The sequence below is a fragment of the Parasteatoda tepidariorum genome, chromosome 4 (assembly GCF_043381705.1).
Source record: "Parasteatoda tepidariorum isolate YZ-2023 chromosome 4, CAS_Ptep_4.0, whole genome shotgun sequence".
Lineage (NCBI taxonomy): Eukaryota > Metazoa > Arthropoda > Arachnida > Araneae > Theridiidae > Parasteatoda > Parasteatoda tepidariorum.
The window spans coordinates 42,086,933-42,107,181 of NC_092207.1; the positions used below are offsets into that span (position 1 = coordinate 42,086,933).

The 20,249-nt window shown below is 29.6% G+C and overlaps 1 protein-coding gene across 1 annotated transcript; it reads left to right on the forward strand.

Moving 5' to 3' along the window:
* The first annotated feature begins 3,451 nt into the window (after positions 1–3,451).
* On the forward strand, positions 3,452–20,249 carry LOC107440753 (uncharacterized). The gene is made up of 3 exons (XM_016053767.2): positions 3,452–3,599; positions 11,761–12,584; positions 19,867–20,249. The coding sequence occupies exons 1-3, from the start codon at positions 3,576–3,578 to the stop codon at positions 20,237–20,239; spliced, it is 1,221 nt and encodes a 406-aa protein (XP_015909253.1). The 5' UTR covers positions 3,452–3,575; the 3' UTR covers positions 20,240–20,249.

The following is a 20,249-nucleotide window of genomic DNA, read 5'->3' on the forward strand; positions in this document are numbered from 1 at the left end:
ATATATATACACACATATATACACACATATATATGTATATGTGTTTGTGACATCAAGTCACAAGTTTAATTTAATTTTGGTATAATTTCGTTAATTCATGATACAAATCCTTATTTGCTGATCTAATTCTTCTCGCCCCTTAATCTGTAGTGCAATGGGGACTTTCTCCCCTTGACTCTCTGTTCACATTCCTTTAGCCCTACCCCTTTTTCTTAGAAAAAAGACACCTGTTTGCCGGTATCTTTGATGTCAGCGTGTCGTACAAAATCTGAGATGTGTTCCTTAACCGTAACGCTGGTAAAATAATTGGGATAACATCTCAACTTTTGGGAAAATAAGTAATTTGACTTTAACTTTAAGCAAGAGGATAAATATCGAGGCGCAAGAGACGCTCGGGGCATTTCGAATTCAGTTGATTCTTAGCGTATGGACTCCTTCGTGGAGCTTTTTTTTTCACTTCCCTCCTCAATTGAGGAAAGGGTTTCGGATTTTACATGGCGTCTAACACCGCCATTGATGGACTCCTTCACGGCCATTTTTTTGCTTTGTTATAGCGCTGAATTATTTTTAAAGAAAATTCCAAAAATATCTGCAGCTGTTCCTTTTTGAAGATGTTCTGCTTGAACCTTTTCCAGCAGTTTTTTTTTTTTTTGATTTATTGCTCTTCACCATGATGCACGAGCATGCTGATTGTGATGGTCGACACCTACCGTGGTATGTGGATTTGCTGACACCGAGTTAGGGAACCCACAGATCGTATCCGTTTTTTTGCAAGATGCCTTTTCTGATGGTTCAGTCTTCCGCTCCAGCTACCCAATAGTACCCATATTCTTGATGCTGTGCCTCTTATGATAATATTAAGAGGTTGTGATAAAGAGTCTTAGAAATCTTCAATAAAACAAAAATATCAGTGCAAAAACTGGACTCCTTCATTCAGACTAGTGGTTTTATTTTTCCTAGGTGAGAGATAACTTCTATGGAGAAGAGGTATGTCTTTTTTTGTAGAATGTATTCGTTTCTTGGATTTTTAAAAATTGATTTCCTTCTGGGTTGCAAATTGCAGCACAACGCTAAATATGTACACCTATATTGTTTTACCCGGCCATAATCCTTTTTTTTGTTTTTTTTTTTAATTTTTTTATCACTTGTCTGTTCATCATTTATTAATACCCAGCAGTTACCGGTACAGTAGTAAATTCATCTATAGTACTGATATGAATTCGCGTAATAGTTGTTTATGCATATTGGCTCAAATTTATAGTCAGCGTCATCATTGCTAATTCTAAAAATGGCGCAGAACGTGAAAAAGAATAAAAACCACACTTTCGTAAAATTAAAAAAAGTTTGCAATCTAATTTATTAATGTTTAAGATGTTATTCGAATTTTACATTATCTGAGTTAATTGAAATTTGCGAAAATTGAGATTTATTAATTGATGTTAATAATTTTTATTTGGGTATTAGCTATGCGTCTATCTAATTTGGTGATTTTTAAAAAGTTTCAACTTTTCAGCTATGTGTGTGTTTTAAGCTTTTTTTTTTTTAGCTATATATTCTTTCCAAAGCCCACATCATTCCTTACGGTATATATAGTATGACATATATAGTATGATATATATAGTATATCATGGTATATTCAGTATAACATTACAGCTTTGCTTTGAGTGCAAGACACTAAAAGAGTTACTTTTTGTATTTCACTTGGCGAAAGAGCTTCGAAAAGTATTGTTTCATTACCTTAAGTGTAGTTCGTCAAACTTTATTCATTTTTTAGCATTTGGTGAAACCGAAGCGAAATAGACAACTTTTTTATACATATCATTTCATAACCAAGAGAAATAAGTGCATAAAAAACAATTTAGCTTGCTTCACGTGTGCTATTTCAGGTGCCTTTCGTGTTCGAACCCTGTGCAATAAAAAAGGCATATTTTAAGTGCCTTGCACTTGATTTAATGCGGTGGCTTTAAAATATATTTATATTTTTATCGTGTAGAGTTATCTAGGCTAGAGAGCAGATAAAAAATATTTTATAAGTTATTAAACTTTTTTAAAACATCGCTAATTTGTATTTTTCAAAATAGATGAAAATTATCAAAATCACTGCCGTATTCTGGGTTTTGCAATTTTCATTTTTATACCAGGAAATGCAGCATGAGAGTAAGTTTTTAAATAAAAAAATTAGACCGCAAAAGCTTTTCATTTTCCACATTGACGTTTTGCGCCATGTTAAAAGCAAGCGTATAGACAGCTCGGAGACACAATATCACGTAGACACAATTTGTAATCTGCATCTCAAGAAGAAGACGATCGCTGATACACAGAAACGTAACCTATGACCTCAAAGCCAGCTGATTGTTTATTAAAAAAAAGATAAGGGGATTAAGTTGAGCTAAATTTCAGTAAGATTGTTAATCAACATGAAGTCAATTAAATACAACGTCGTATCGCACATCGAATTCGTTTAAATATAATTCTTTCTCGTCTGCATTTTTTACCAAACTAAGATTTATTATTTGTTTATGTCTTTTATTGTAACCATGATATATTTTTGTTTTGTGTACCTGGCAACTTCGACGCATAATTAGTTTGTTTATGTTCCACATGGCTTCATGCCTGTCTTTGTGTTAAGTAAGAAATGTATAGTAAAAGAATTGAAATCTTTGTGAAATTATATAGAATGTGTCACTAAGAGAATTGATACGTTCGGGCTTGGCTTACTCGAAATAGGAAGGAAAGTACAGTTGCTAACGTAAGCAAATGTCGTTTCACCAACGAATCAGAATCAAAATACCCACATTACTTCACTTGCAGGTATCCCATTGTAATAGTGTATTTGAATAATGGGTGTAAATCTATAAATAAATTTAAATTTATTTCACTTAGAATTAACATTTCAGAAATGTTTGAAAAATAAAGAATACACGTCCTGCCTTTAATTCTTTTCTGAAACTTTCCGATTGATAGAATTTATATTTCTTAGCATTCAATAAGATTTACGAAATTTGTCAAAAAGTAATATTGTTTAGTTAATCAATGCTAAATAATGTCTTTCCCAGAAAAATTCAATTTTTTTTCTTCAAAAATGTCACATGGAGCATGCTTTCACTAAGATCTTCAATTTATTAAACAATTCCAGAAATATATATATATATAAGTTCAAAATGAAGGTAAAACAAAGGAAAGTTATAGGCGTATGAAAAAGGGGGGGGGGAATAATAAAAAAACTTAACTAATATATATATATATATTGCAACAAAACCATATATATATTTTTCTAAAACTTTTAAAAATAATCATTTATTTGAATATTTAATGATGAATGTAAAGATTAATAGATTATTTTTTTATCAAAAATAATGACGATTGATTAGATATTGTAAATCATTCCTTTTGATATCTCATATCTAGGAAGAGAATCGCCCTTTCTCATAATTGGTTGAATTTGAAACAAGTGATAATATAATTTTTTTACAGTTGTTTCTTTTTCTTCTCAACTTTTTCAATGTTAATAAAAATTTAATTCCTATCGAATTCGTCATTTTTTTGTTACTCCTTAAATTATTAGGTGAACGAGAATGGCCAGCATAAAAGATATCGAAGTGAGTTCTATTAATTACTCCCATTTATGTATTCGTTCATCTTTCTTATTTGTTCATTAATACTTGTAATATTTGTGGATATTTTCAAAATATAAGGGGAAACGGAAAGTTATGTCGTTTCGGTGCATTTGATATTTGTTATCGAGATTTTATTTTTAATCAATAATGTATTCACCATCGTTAGCAACAACCCTTTACTGCCGGATCTAAATTTAATCGAAATGGATCGGAAAAAAGGAATTGGTTTTTAAGACTAGAGAATATTTAATGGGCCGGAACGACATTACTTTCCAACCCCCCTTGTGCACCAAGAATACTTGAACAGTTCATATCCCATGACTTCAGAACATTTTAAGTGCTCAAATAAAATTCCAAAGTATTCAAATTAATTTATAGCATGTTTTCAGTAAATGTATATTGAGTTGAAATTAGAATTTTAAAAATAACTTATGTGTAGTACCTTTTTCAGATACAACGAAAATGCTATAGTCCCAACCTTCTTTTCTTCTTATTAACTGCAGTTAAATCACTCTTTAATCGAAAATTACTATTTATATTTCATCTGATAATTAAATTATCTAGTTAATTAAAACTCTATCTTGTTGTGAAAATTGCTTAATATGTAATATATTGCGAAGCTTATCTAATATGTATTCAAAAATCACTTTGGTTTTAAAAATCAAACATTTTAATAATGTCTAAGAATTTTTTACTTTTACTGTAATTATTGTATTTATTTTTTTCTGCTTAGTTGGCAAAATTGTTGTCATGACTTTCTGTATGTACAGTTTTTTAATAAACTAATCAGTTTAACCCTTTAACGATTGATTAATTTTCAAGAAAACGGTCATAAAAGTGCCTATTTTTTTATCCCTGAAAATTGATTAGTGCTGACATCTAGTTTAAAATTAACTAACTATCTACAATGAATAACCTGCATGCTTTTTTTTATGTTTTAAAATGAAACATCATGCCATTTTATAAAGATAGACACCAATTTCAGACCGGTCCGATAACTAGTTATTTTGTTATTAATAGTTAAAATCGCTCGATTAGCCCCACTCCCTAAACCACGGCTAGGTTTCCCATCCGCTCTGTTGACGTCAAAGTATAGTACAACCACGACTCCCATCATGTTTCGAAACGGGGAAAGCATATGCCGCGCCGAGTATAAATTCTGAAAAATGGCTCCAAGCAAAAACTACAAGTGTTGCATTGTACCATAGGCAATAGTTCTACGTTAAACACGCCAAATAAATTATTTTTTAGTGTACCAAAAGGAGAAAAAAGACAAATTTGGGGTAAAGCCATCAAACGCGATGAAAAAAAATACTCGCAAATTGTCTGCAACTACTGCGTTATACCACCTAAGTTCTAGGACAGGGGTGGGGAAACTACGGCCCGCGGGCCAACTGCGGCCCGGCGGAAGATTTTATCCGGCCCGCGGACAGAGTTTTAACTAGCCGATCAGTGGCGAATATATCTACTTTGTTTAAAACTATTTTTGTTGATTTCTTTTTTAACAAAGTACTGATGACCTTTTCACTTTCTCTATTTTTGTTCTACAAAACATAAATTAATTAAAATAGTTAGCACAAACAGCTTTAACTATTAAAATGTTGACAGCAAAAGTTCTTTATAGAATAGCTGTAGATTAGCTCCAACTAGTATTTGTCTTTCTCGAGGAGCAGACATATGGAATCTAATATAGTAGGTGAATTGTACTTCACATGAGGCTGACTACGCGTTTTAAGTTCCAACGAACGGATTTTTCTGCCGGCTCGAGCTGTAACATAATTTACTGCGTATGGAAAGGTTGCAAACATGCAACGTCATTGTAAATAATGGTGAAATTATTAAATGTATAAAATGGTTACTGCCTTTTTGAGTTATTTGTAAACATTTTTTATCCCAAAATGGCGACTAAAAATCGCAAAGTTGATGCAGAGTGGCATGCACTCAATGATGAATTGACTTTATTTTATTTCAGAAGTTTTTACTCGGCCCACCAAACTTTTTTTTCTAGATTTTTGGCCCACGACCAAAAAAGTTTGCCCATCCCTGTTCTAGGAGATGATGATTATACTGTTGCTAAGACCATTTTACAATAACTTACTTAATTATAATTTAATTCTATAAGATTGTTTTTCTGCTTGATAAGCTTCTCTGAATAAATAATTCATTATACAGAATTAAAATGTTTATGAAATGCTGTTCACATCGCTTTCTTTCTTTTTTTATTTTTATTCTTCAAAATGAAAGGATTTTATTCTTAGAACAGTGGTGTACAGGTTCTTTTTTTTAAAAGTTAAAAAATAATTTTATCTGGAAGAAAAAATTATCAAAGTTAAGCATTATTAACATTTCTTCAAAAAAATATTCAGGAAAATATCTTAGAAGTTAATAATAAAAAATGAAATTTTTTTTAATTTACCTAAATTCGAGGCCATATACCATTCATTCCATTCCCTCTAGTTGGGATCAACTCATTAAATAAAAACTTTCAAAACAGTTCAGACTTTTATACATAGACAAATATAAATGAAAATGAATCAGTATAAATAAAGAAAATGGGATTTATTTCAAAAGTTATTGAAAAAAAAAGTAGTTTCGACATTTATTTTTTCATTCCTCAATTTTATTTCATTATGCTGAAAGGTGTCCACAAAAATTTTCTCAAGGGGGAGGATGCAACTGATATACACTACATATATATTTAAACTATTATATATATGATATAAACATGAAAGAAAAACAATTTTTAAAAAACGCAGTTCCAATTAAAACGTCTTTATAACACATTTCTAGATAGGAAGCTTCGGTTTAACTCCTCCCGTTCGCTGAGTTACTATACTTTGACGTCATAAGCAAACCCCGCCTCATTTTGTGTCACGTGAAGTTAGTTTCGTTTTGGGCTAATTTTAAGTTAAGTTTTTTTTAATATTGGGGTCAATTTTTTAAATTCTGAATTGACTTTAGAGAGTTTTAAGATATAGACAATTTAAAATAATCAACATTTTGCGATTACCCAACGCATGCAGGTTCCTCATTACCTTAAAAATATCCTGATACTGCCATCTGGTGTGTAAAATGAGAAATAAAATGTTTTCCGGGCAAAAGAAATGAATTAGTTTTATTCTTTTTGCCACGCTGCTACTGAACACTCCCGCCCGGAAATATTACAGGAGCGAGAAACAGAGGGCGAAACCTCACCCCGTCAGTTTCACGGGAGCGAGAAGGAAGGGGTTAAAAATTTTCATTGTACTTGCTGTATTCTAAAAAGATAAAACATTAATAAAGTGAAGATGTTTTATTTACTAAACTAATTGTTTCAAATTTGTTGTTTTAATGTTCACTTGATTTTTTAAGGGTAAGATCAATTTTTACTTTTCAGTTTTGTATAAACTCTTCTTTTTTTTTAATATAACCTGTCGAATTAAATTGACTAGCAGATTTTTTTTTCCTCTGTTACTCTCCCACTATGTCATGGTAACCCACTGTTAAAATTTCTAAAGAAAATTACGGAATAAAGTACCAGCACTTTGGGTACATAATCCGTAAAATAAATCTTAAAATAAAATTTTGTAGCGTAATTTTTACAGTGATATTTTTATATAATTCGAGTGATTCAGTGATATTATTGTAATTGCTAGTGTAAAAATAACAATATATCAGATTTTTTTTTTATCAGTAGCATGTTCCGGGAAAAATGGATTTTACGGTAAAAAGTACCAGCATTCTGAGTACCGGTACTTTTTACCGTTACTTTATCCACAATTTTTTACATAGCAGAGTTAAACAAAGAGTAACATATGGGAAGAGAAGACTCCCGTAAATTTATTTAAAATTGTTTTTATAAGTATTTCACATTTATTAAACAGAAATAAAATGCACAATTTTTTACTACTCTTAACTAAAAATTATTAAAAAATCTGTACTAAACCAATGTTAAGAATTTTACTAACTAGATCATATATTTGCATTTAGTTAGAGATTATGAGATATCATCATTAAGCAAGGACTTTTTAAATTATTGCAAATCAGCATTTTGACTCCACTTATTAGTGATGTAATAAAAACATTTTCAATTTTATTTCATAAGAATACAAATCAAATTATGCTACTTTGAAATATTTTTTTCTCTCTATCTCAGGAACTTTAGGTTATCGATGTAAATTTTGTTTTGTTCTATATTTGCAAATTACTAATTTTTCTGATTAAATTTCGTTAATTTAAATCTTAATATTTGACAGTATTGTAAGGAATAAGTCTTACAACTTTAATTTATGAAATTTTTATTTAGTATTTCATTGCTTATTAAGATTATTAAGAGAAATATAAGTAGGTACAAAAATTCAGTAATTTGCATTACAAATACTTTAAAAATTTAGCTCCACTGAAAGCCTTACCCCCTGATATTTTTTTAAAATTTTGTTACCAACTATATATAAAGGTTTTTTCCCCTATGTAATTTCACAAAAAGCAATTTCAGTGATTTACAGTACTTTTAATTTGAAAAAAGCGTATGTTATCAAACATTTCGAATATACGGTAGAAAATTTAATAAATTTTTCCATAATAGTAACAAAGATGAAATAGTTTTATCTTTCAAAGTAATAACAATAATAATATTGAAAAACAATTAATGTTACATGTTAGTAACGTAATGTTAAGTGCTTAAAAATGCGAAGTTTTCGGTTTCAGGTTTATTATATTTTTATATAAACATTTTTGAACTTTGGTAACAGAAGGGGAAATACACTGTAAAAAATCCGCAACAGATAAGTGTAAAAGGAATCCGCTGTCAGGGTCCCGGAACATTTATACCTAAACATGTTACATTTGCATTCTGTTGTGAACATTCGTATTCTTGGTCATGGATTGCGCCTCTCCAGCACAAGAAACGCACCATCGGCCTTAAATACGCTTGCAGGCTTGCTTGCATTAGCAAGTGACATTAGAAATAACACAACATTCCCTTCAACACATGAAGAGTTTCCAGTTACCCACACTCCCCAATACGTGACCATGCTGCTCAGGCACTATCGGTTCAAAAACAAAATTGGTGTAATTAATCTTATCATATTTTTGTTTTTATTTTTAAATTTTATCTACATTTTTAAATTACGTTTGTAAGCGAAACTATAACAAAGATTAGATGTGTATTTATTCTGATGAAAAAGTTATTAAAAAAAATAGTAGGAAAATATTATAGTTCTGCTGTATTTTTATTTTAATGAAAACGTGAGATATCACACTTATTACCCTCTTACTTTACCTTGTCTCAACTAAGTATCACAATTTAACGAACCTTCTCCCTAACGTTTAAAACTGACATCATTTAAGGACCAATCCTTTGTTCATACCTTATTCTATTTGTATTCATATTTTTAGATTAGCTCATACCTTATCTATATATTATTTTGTACCTTTATGGCCTCTCATTTGTTTCATATATTATTTGTGTATTACTTCTCATCTCACGAACCTTCTCCGTCCCTTTTAAAACTAACATCGTTCATGGTCATTTCTTAGTTCATAACTTATTCTATTAATATTCGCATTTTTATATTTGCTCATACCTTATCTATATATTATTTAGTATTTTTGTGTCCTCTTGTTTCATATATTATTTGTGCATTACTTCTTATCTCACGTGTTCTTTAGCATACTACTAATTTCTGTGTAATATTGTTTACATAAGTGCAATTGAGGCTCATTTGTTGCCCATGGGAAAAAAACAAATTCTTTTATTTTCCCGGGACTACGCTAGAATTTTATTTAGAAATGAATTTTATATGTTTTAAGTACGATAATTTTTTTCTTAGAATATATAACAAAAATTCATAAATTTTTGGTAATTTCCATGCATTTCTAATAATAACCAGATTATCCGGTATAATATGTTGACAATTAAGTGTAGATCCTTGTCCAGTATTCCCTACGTTGATGTTGTTGTTTTTTTAATTGTAGCAGAAAAGAATAAAAGGCAAGTTAGAGAACATCAGGAACAAATCAAACTTTTAACTAATTATAAATCATATTGCTTCAAAACATTTATTCATATTTTTTCAGAAATAAAATTAACATATTTCATAAGCATCGAAAACAGGTATAATCACATTCTAGCCAGATAGTGACCATAAACGCCTATATCATATTTCATCTCTCAACCCACTAGATTGCCAAATTGTGGCAAAACTTCTCAGATATGCAATTTTTACAGACTATTGAAGGCATTAGATGGTAAAAGATCATCGTTCGGTATTTCTAACATTGATTTTTTTTTAAGGTTAATACTATGACCCCCTCCCCCCAAAGAAAAAAAAATAAAAATATATATATATATATATATGATAAATGAAGAAAAAAANGCTGCAAGTAAACAGAACTCATTAGATAAGTATATAATGAAGATAAAAACAAGGAAAAATTATAGACGTAAGAAAAAAAGTTGGGGGGGGGAAATAATAATTAAAAAAATAACAAACAACTGATTACAAAAAAAAAGATTGAAATTTTATTTAAAAAACCGGAAGAAAAAGAAAGATATAATCTTTTCATCAGCCCACACGATTAAATCCGCAAGAAAGAGTGCTTTCTGATAATGTATCAATATAGCCAAAGCAAAATATATTAATACAATAGTGTGAGGAGCACTCAAAAAAATTTTTTTACGAAAATTACAGCAAAAAAAATAAATTACAATAAGTAAAAATAGCACGTAAAAACAGAAAATAAAATAAATTGGTACAGCGTTATTTGTTGCAGTGTTATTTCATCGTTGTTATTCACTGGAAGAGCAGTCACATTAGTATTTTCAACTCGAAATACTAAAATTTCACTGCCATTATTCACATACTTGCAAATATATTTGATGCTCTCCTTTTAAGGGCGAGCATAAGTGTTGGAGTTTAATATGACTTGTTGCAACGTGCGTGAATATTGTTTTGGAATTATTATGTTTCTATGTCTAGTTTGGATTCGAATACGATTAAAAAAAGATATATTTAAAATATACGTTAAATCTGTCTAAAAAAGGAAAAAATTTAGTTATAAACTTATTCTCAGACCTACTGAATATATANATATATATATATATATATATATATATATATATATATATATATATATATATATATATATATATATATATATATATATATATATATATATATATATATATATATATATATATATATATATATATATATATATATATATATATATATATATATATATATATATATATATATATATATATATATATATATATATATATATATATATATATATATATATATATATATATATATATATATATATATATATATATATATATATATATATATATATATATATATATATATATATATATATATATATATATATATATATATATATATATATATATATATATATATATATATATATATATATATATATATATATATATATATATATATATATATATATATATATATATATATATATATATATATATATATATATATATATATATATATATATATATATATATATATATATATATATATATATATATATATATATATATATATATATATATATATATATATATATATATATATATATATATATATATATATATATATATATATATATATATATATATATATATATATATATATATATATATATATATATATATATATATATATATATATATATATATATATATATATATATATATATATATATATATATATATATATATATATATATATATATATATATATATATATATATATATATATATATATATATATATATATATATATATATATATATATATATATATATATATATATATATATATATATATATATATATATATATATATATATATATATATATATATATATATATATATATATATATATATATATATATATATATTTGTACATTGTAAGGAACCATACTAATTTATGTTTTAGTAACTTTCCTTTAAAATGATATTATACCGGATGAAATTGTTGTTTTCTATCATTTGCGTAGCTATTTTTGTGTTAATTATCGTGATATTGTTTTCAAGTAGAATACGTCTACTAAGTAATCTATTAATTATTAAATAATCTATTACATAATCCATTACCCTATTAAATAATACATATTTTTATAGGTGTCCGGGAACACAGTAAAGGAAATACAGTTGTATAATAAAGAAATACTGGAATTCAGGAAAAACGGAGGACCTTGCTACGACAGAGAAGTACTTAACAGAATTCGATTTATTTATCCGCTAATGAGAGATGAAATGACCATTCGCAGCGATTACTACGATGAAATAGAAAGAAACTTCGCTAATATACCTACAACAACCACAAACCAGTTTTTACTAAACATTAATACATATTGCAGAAATCTAACGGAACTCATAAAGGTGTTCAGAACGGCAAGTCAAAAACTAGATAATATTTCTATGATAGCTGAATTTGTCAATTTACTTAGTTCATTGGCAAGTTTAGCTAAAAACATCGATATAATTTTTAATAATGAGATATCCAGCAATTTGACAAACCAGGCCTATGACACAAACCCAGTTTTGGGTATAATTTCTCAGGGGCTTTGGAATTGTGTTCCACAATCTATATATGTGAAATTCTTTACATCTATTGGAGAAAGTTTGGGTACGATATGGATTTTGCGAACACTTTCAAAACCCAGCGATAGGTGTAAAGAATCTATGGAAGAAATTAAGAATTATTTTAATAAATCGGAAGAAATGAATGAAGAGGTGAAGTCCCTTTTCTTTGGTGAATGGGATGACAAACTGGTGGCTTCTATTGAAAAGGCTTTGTCTGAGGAGGATATAGGAGTTAAAATGTTCGCATTTTTGTACGTTTCAGCATTAATCGTCAGTCCCTTCATGCTTCAAAGATTTGACTTTTTGAAAAAGATTTTTATATTTAGTACAAGCACATTAGGACAGAAATGGTACAAAAGGTAAGAAATAATGGATTTAAGGTCAAAACTTAGCTGTCAAATCTCCGTTGGACAAAACTTTGTGGCTAAAGCTTCAATAATTCATAAATTTATGGGAATAAAACTTCGTCGAACCATAACTTCGGGTGCTAAACTTCACCAATCCATAAGTTCGCGAGTACGTAACTTCGCCGACCCATAACTTCGCGGGGACAAAACTTCGCTGATCTAAAACTTAAACATTTTTTCAACTCCCTTCTGTATAATAGTTCTTTAACAAAAATTCATTAAGCAACTAGCTGTACCCTGCATGCGTTGCAACTCTTTCAGTTATAATTGTAATTTTGTATTTAAGTGTGTAAATAAGATTTGCGATTATGATTTGAAATGAGAATTTTATTTAATGGTGATAAAAAACGGTGATAGTCTCAGCAGTTAAATCTCTAGGGTATCGTTTGTGCATTATCAAACAGACATGTATGGTGATGCACACGGACCATGAAACATATTTTGGAAGATGATCTGAAATAAGTCTGAATCAATGGCGACATCAGGTATTTCTGCTGATCTGAGATGAACAATTTGGCATGGGGGGATTTTTTCAATAAGCCAAATCGTGTGGCAATCCTCTTTTTTGCCATTCAATAGAATACATCAAACACCGTGACTCTTCAAAAACATGACACTTCACAATGAGATCAAGTATAGAGCTCAATTTTTGTTTTAACTTACGAGCGGTAATATCATGAAGATCCGATGATGTTTTCCTATGTAACAAAAGCTCTTTAGTTTCAGTCCAAGCAGACTTGCATGTGAATGTAATAAATAAATCTGGCTGTCTATATGCCATAGCACCGAATGAAGTCATTTGGAAACACGAATTGTATCGATATATAGTATTTGCCAAATAAATTTTCAATTGCTGACCCGATAACAACGTTGATAATGGCTCGGTTGGCGATGTTAAATCTGTTAGTTTCACTTTTCCACCAAAACAGCAAATTCCAACTGTTTCATTCTTAAATTTGAGAGCACTAAAAACACTCATAAATGATCCATTTTTCCTATGAAGACTTAGATAAAGAATATAATTAGTTATTGGATCATAGTGCAATACACTAAGATTTAAACCAGCATATTGGCGGCGTTTGAATAGAGAAGTGAGTTTTCTATTCTTACTTCGCTTTGTTTTTTGACGTTTCTGATAAACGGGCTTGAGCAACGTATTTTAAATTGGTAACCTGTCTTGCTTGCCGTTGCTCAGATATGTCAGAGGAATGGGCTTGAGAGGTATGTAGTCGATCGATAACCAGTCTTGCTTCCATTTTCACAGATGTTTCAGATTTTGCATTTAATTATGGTCAGAAATGTATTTAACTGTTGAAAAATTATTTGGCATGGCTCGTTATAATCAGGTTTATTCAAGTGCTTTTGAATAAACAATGTTTTTTTTTTTACCGTTTGGAGCGTACAATAATAAATTAGAAGGTCTTCCGACACGTGAGTTTTCACATAGAGTTGCCAGATAGAGCTGTCCGTGGGAGAAGCATAGATTTTTCAAATTCAGATCACATACTTGTAGTGACTGTCCTTCGGCGTTGTTGATGGTCATGGCAAAAGCAAGTCGCACCGGAAACTGCAAACTTTTAAATTCAAATGGCATATCTGTGAGGATCATTGGAGTGCACGGTAGCAGAACATCTTCTCTTTTAAATTTGCCATTTAGAATTTCAGCTTCGAAGATATCGGTCATTTTTCTTTTCACTGAAAGACCCGTACAGTTACAAAATCTGGGTAGGTTGATGTTTCGGAGGAGAATGATACGTACTCCAGTTTTCAATGTTAAAACGTGCGGCGGCATACCAGGCAAGTCAAGTGAATTCAGAAATTCAGCTCGGAAGCTTAAAACCTCGTTTTGATCTATCACAGTTTCGATGGATTTATATGTTCTGGAATTTTATTTAGAATGTGATTATTGATGTCATGTACATCGCTATTTTTTGCTGCTAATACAGCACGTTCGCTGAGCCACTGAAGATTTTTGTAATCTTGCGCGATATTTAGAAAAACATTGTGAAAAAGTTCAATTGTATTTTCCTTTGTGGTGGTCTGCAGGTGTTTTGTCAGTTCTAATAACAACTTTGTAATTATCGGATGGCATTTTGTCAAGGTCAGTTCTGAACAGCCTAATTAACTGACTATGCTGATCGAAAAAATTTTGTAATGTGGCAACAATTTCTTGCTTAGTGCAATTGTTTAACTGACAACATTGATTGACTTAATCATTTGTGTTATCCATGAAATAAATCTTTAGAAATTTATGATCTGCTCCAGGCAATGGCAGAAGTGATCCTGCAAGATGATAAATTTGTCCTTGCACTTTGAATGCTGGCATATAATTCTCGTTCACGATACGTGTAGCATCGAATGAAGTCATTTGGAAACACGAATTGTATTCGCCAAAAATTTTTTCGATTGGTTTGTTTGACCTGTTGATAATGGCTCGGCTGGCGACGTTAAATCTGGTAGCGTCACTTTTCTTCCAGAGCAGCGAATTCCAGCTGCTTCAAAGAAAAACGGGTTTGAGTATGACATTGACAATTTGCCGTTTTACGCAGCATTTAACTTTACTTTAATTAGAGTAGTGAGTAGTTGATTTGTTAACAGTCTTCTTTCCTGTTGCTCAGATGTTTCTAAGGAACGGGCTAAAGCATTCTGTTCTCGATTAGTTTCAAGTCTTTTTCCGGTTGCTCCGAGATGTTTCTTAAACACTCTTTTTGCGTGCTTGAGATGTTGATCTACTAAGAGCGATTCGCTTAGGCTGCATATTTTTGCAAATATTCTCTCTCAAAAACAAAAAAAAATGTAAAAGTTGACAGTGGTAAATGTAAAGTTGGTTGTTCTTAGGCCCCATGTTTTGAAATAACATAGTAAGATTAATTTTGAAATAATTTACATCGGAATTTTTTTTTTATATTATTTAAATTCAAAATATTTCAAATCATTTTATTTTACAACTTTATTGCGTTGACAATTTGCCATTTTACGCAGCATTTAACTTTACTTTAATTTAACATTGCGGCCTAAGACGTTTACATTCCGCAGAAAACAGCAGAGTTTCTTGAAATGATTCAGGTAAATCTATGTAGTTTATGTTATTAATGATTTCAAGAAGACGGGAAAATGACAACATAAAAACCTACTCACCTTGTAAAATTTTTTGAAATAGATTTTGAACCAGAAAGTTGGTTCTTTATCCTGAAATAAGACATGTTCTGATAGGATGGTATTCTAAAAAATCTCTTAACCTAAGATATTAATTGCTGGCTTATAAATTAGTATTAATTGCTTATAAATTAGTAAAAAAAAGTGGCCAGGTAAATGACTGATTTTCATGTGACAAACAAATTACTGACAGAAAAAATTATTTTCAACAAAGATTTTGTAAATGATACCCTCTTCATGTATTCTAGAAATGCTTACAATGGTTGAGATAAAAAAAATTAGATATTGAAAAATTCATGGAAAGTTTTGAACCTAGTTATTATTGGAAATATTGTTTGTGACTAGCCAGGAAAATAACATTTTGAAATTCAATTAAATTTTTTAAATATACAAAATAGTCAATGTTAATGCAAAGTCATTTTAAAATGCTAACAGCAAAGCAATTTATTATTTTTTTTAAGTTCTTTTAGTAGTATAGTATTTAATCTTGGAGCAAAAGACTGTCAATTGTCGTATTTTGTGAGAATCACCCATATACGAGTGCAACTTGTCTGCTCTTAGTTTGAGGCGAGAGGAAGTAAAGTTCTGGAATTCAATTCAATAAATATATCTTTATTTTAACATGTTTTTTCCCTCTTAGGACTGAACAAATATTTATTTATTTACTTTTTTTTCGTTTTGCTACGCTTTATTTTATACTTTACTTTAAATTTTACTTTATACTTCACACTCTACTTTACAATTTGCTTTATATATTACTTGATACTTCACACCTTACATAATATTTCACGTCTTACATAATTCTTCACGCTATACAACTATTTACATTTCATTTTATGTTTTGCTCTGTACCTAATATTCTATTTTTTACTTTATTTTATGCTTCACTTTACTTTTCACTGTACTCCATTATACTAAACTTTTTATTTTGCATTTTACTTTAAGCTTTACTTCCCTCTATTCCCTGTTCCTTCATTTTTTCACTTTATTTTACTAATTATACTCTTTGCGCTTTAATTTAGTTAACATTTTACGCTTAACAATTTTTTATATTCTAAGCTCTACTTCAAACTTTACGCTTCCCTTTATCTTTACTTTACTTTACTCTATACATGACTCTATAATTTGCGCTTTATTTTATTTTAAGCTTTAGGCTTTACTTTACTTTACATTTTACTTGATTTTACTATTTACTTTTAACTTCATTTTACTTCACGTTTTATTTTACTTTACGCTTAATTTTATGCAACGCGCTTTACTTTGCTTTACGGTTTACTTTTGATTTTACTTTATTTTTTTATTTCACACACTCTTTACTTTATATAATATTTTATGTTTTACTTATGCTTCAACTTAACACAGCTCATCACCAACGTTGGCTTTAAGTTCGAAGCATTGAATCAGTAATCCAGTTAAATAATATAAATCAGTTATTAACAATCTATAACGATAACACTTCTGTATAATAGTTTAACTGAGAAAAGATTTTCATTTCCCTTAAAACTTTTATATTTTTAAAACATTTCGACATAAATATTGTACATATGTCCATCGACATATTTGACCTCATATCGAGTTTTACTGTCAGTACTAAATTTACAAAGATAAAATGTAAATGGGAAAAAATAAAGCGTAATTTTTCTAAAGACTTGACGAATATAAGAGGAAAAAGAATAGAATAAAATAATTAAGAAAAATCAAAACCAATTCCACGGTTTTGCATAAAAAGACAAGAAATGAAATATTAAGTTTAACTTATATTAGTTGTTATTGTCTCAGTTAATTTTTTATCTGTTACATTCATTTTATATAAATTTTGCCTTCAAATGTCGGTGAATTTTGAATAAACCACAGGCATTTTATCCGCGTCCTTTAAAAATCTCTCTAAATTTAAAAAAAAAATCGTAAGCCCCACCGCAACCACTGTTTTGAGGGTTCAACTTAACGTTACATTTTGTTAATTACAATAAATTTCGAACAAATTAGAGTTTAAAAGAAACTCGTATTAAATTTATAATCTAAAATGGCTCTTTCAGCATGTCAAATTTCAACTCTGCAGTTGCATTTCAAGCAGCAATAAATCAGTCCACATATTTTTTTCTACAAGTTTAACAGTGGGTAATTTCCGAACAACTACTAATCAAGTGTTATTTTATGTTACGTTAAGGGCAACATCCAAAACATTTGCAGCCCTTGCTTTTTTTAATATAGGCAGTGAAAGTCAATTAAGACTCAAATAAATGCAATAACTACATCACATTTATAAAACACCACATTTAGATTAAACAAATACCTCTAAATTCTCGCCAGTTCGATAACTTCCATTTTCACTCTATTTGGTTAAAGATTATTTTAATATCTGTGTAGTTGTTTATTAGGTGATACACAGTAATTTTTAAAGAAGTTTCTAATTGATGTGAAACCATTTCGTGAAAAAAATTATTTCACGAAATGGTTTCACATCGATTTCCTACCTATAAAGTTAGCTTTGAAAAAAATAGGTTTGACCAAATTTTGAACCTAACATATACTAATTGGCTTGAAGTATCCTCGCATCCAGGGGTACGGATTTGTGTTATAAGGCATCTATTACTATGTTGTTTTCTCTTTTGCATCGAGGACAACGTGCACACATCTGGGAAAATATTCCACCAGTTTTTGATACGTAGCCGTAGGTATTGACTTCCAAGCATTCATTGCTAACTTCATATTATGCTTTCAAATTCATCCCAAGGATGTTCTGTGGGAATTTGATTGAGACTCAATTTTAATCAATACCTGGACTTCTAGTCAGTCCAGTTTCTGAATATCCACTTTGTCAAATCATCTTGACGTGTGAATAGAGAAGTTATACTGCTGAATAAGAAATTGACTTCCCTCGAAGTATTTCAATTGAGTTGGAAGAGCAGTTTTATCCAGAATTCTCATATATATGTTTTCAACCACAGAAATTAAGGGAATTAAGCCAAATCTTAAAACAACAGAACCACTTCTAGGTGATTGCCGGGTACTTTTGATCCTCATTATGTATAAAAACCAGAAAAGTGGACATTCTTTAAAACTTGACTAGTTTTCCTCATTCATTTTTTGTTAACTGGGAAAAGAATTAATGCACTTATATCAAATTGAACAAAATGTATGAATAACCAACATAAGGATAATTAACAAATGCTTTATGGATTACATTATAATAAAACAGTGCGATTTTTTCTTAATTCAAAAAAGTATAATTTTACTAAAACATTCCCATTAAGTAAGCACTGTAGAAACATATAATATTTGTAGACAAAAATGCAAGAAAACTGAATTATTATTTTAAAAAAAAGTCTTCTGGATATTTTATCTGTCTTAAAATGAAAATATCTGGATTACTGCCTCTAATTTACATAAGAGTAAAATTAACTGCGAGGTATTCCAAATGTCTTGTTCTTAATGTAGAGTTTTTAAATCCGTGTCAAGAAATAATCATGTAGATATTTATTCTACAGAGGTTTAAAAATAGCATGTTAAATTCCAATTGATATTCCCTTTTTTCTCTCCTCGATAAACGTGAAAACTTTATCGCTTGGAAGACTCTATCGACTAATTTTGAACTGCAGTGGCTGAAAGATTAAGACACTGAGCAATCGTTGTGAAGCACTAGCATTCGATTTAGGGCTGAAATTCGAAGTCCATTGGTACACAATACTGGTCCATATTAAAACAAACGTGCCTTTGAAATCGAAATTATGGGGTCCATAACTCCCTTGGCCCACAATGGCCATGACTCCCTTGGCCTGTATAGAGGTCAGGGAACTGGCCTTGCTTCGGAAAGGTTCTGGGTTCGAATTCCGGGAAAGGCATTGATGTTCTCTCCTTCTCTGTATTATCTGTTCTTACTGTGGGAGCAACCAGAAAGAGTGGCCAACAAATTTGTCCTTCAGATGCCTTCATGACGAAAGGTCATTCTCCAGGTGGGCATTATATAAAAAAAAATTTCAATATATTAAGGTTAGAAACTTTAAATATCTTGTACATTTAGCACATGCACAAATGTAGTTAAGCTATTAAAAATAATGTTTTTTTTTATTTTCAATAGAAATTTGATTCAAGATCTGTTTCCGAAAATTACCCTCAGAACTGAAGGAATTGATTTAATTGGTGTAAGAGAGCTGTCAAAGTCTTCAGCTTTTATAGATTTTGTCACAGTTTCTGTCATAAATATCCTGGAACCAGGCTCAGAATTAACAATTAAAGATCGGGTACAAGTGAAAACCAAATCTGCTACTCCCTATGCTTATGGAGCACTGGATTGTATTCTAATTTACCTCTCTTGCAGAAAATTTAAGTATGGAGTCAGTAATAAGAATTCCGCATTGCTTAGAAACTTAGCTGAACGTGCTGAATCACGCTTGCGAGAAATAAACAGTTTCATGCTAAGATATGTATCAAGAAGACTAGCTGATTTTTGAAAAAAACTAC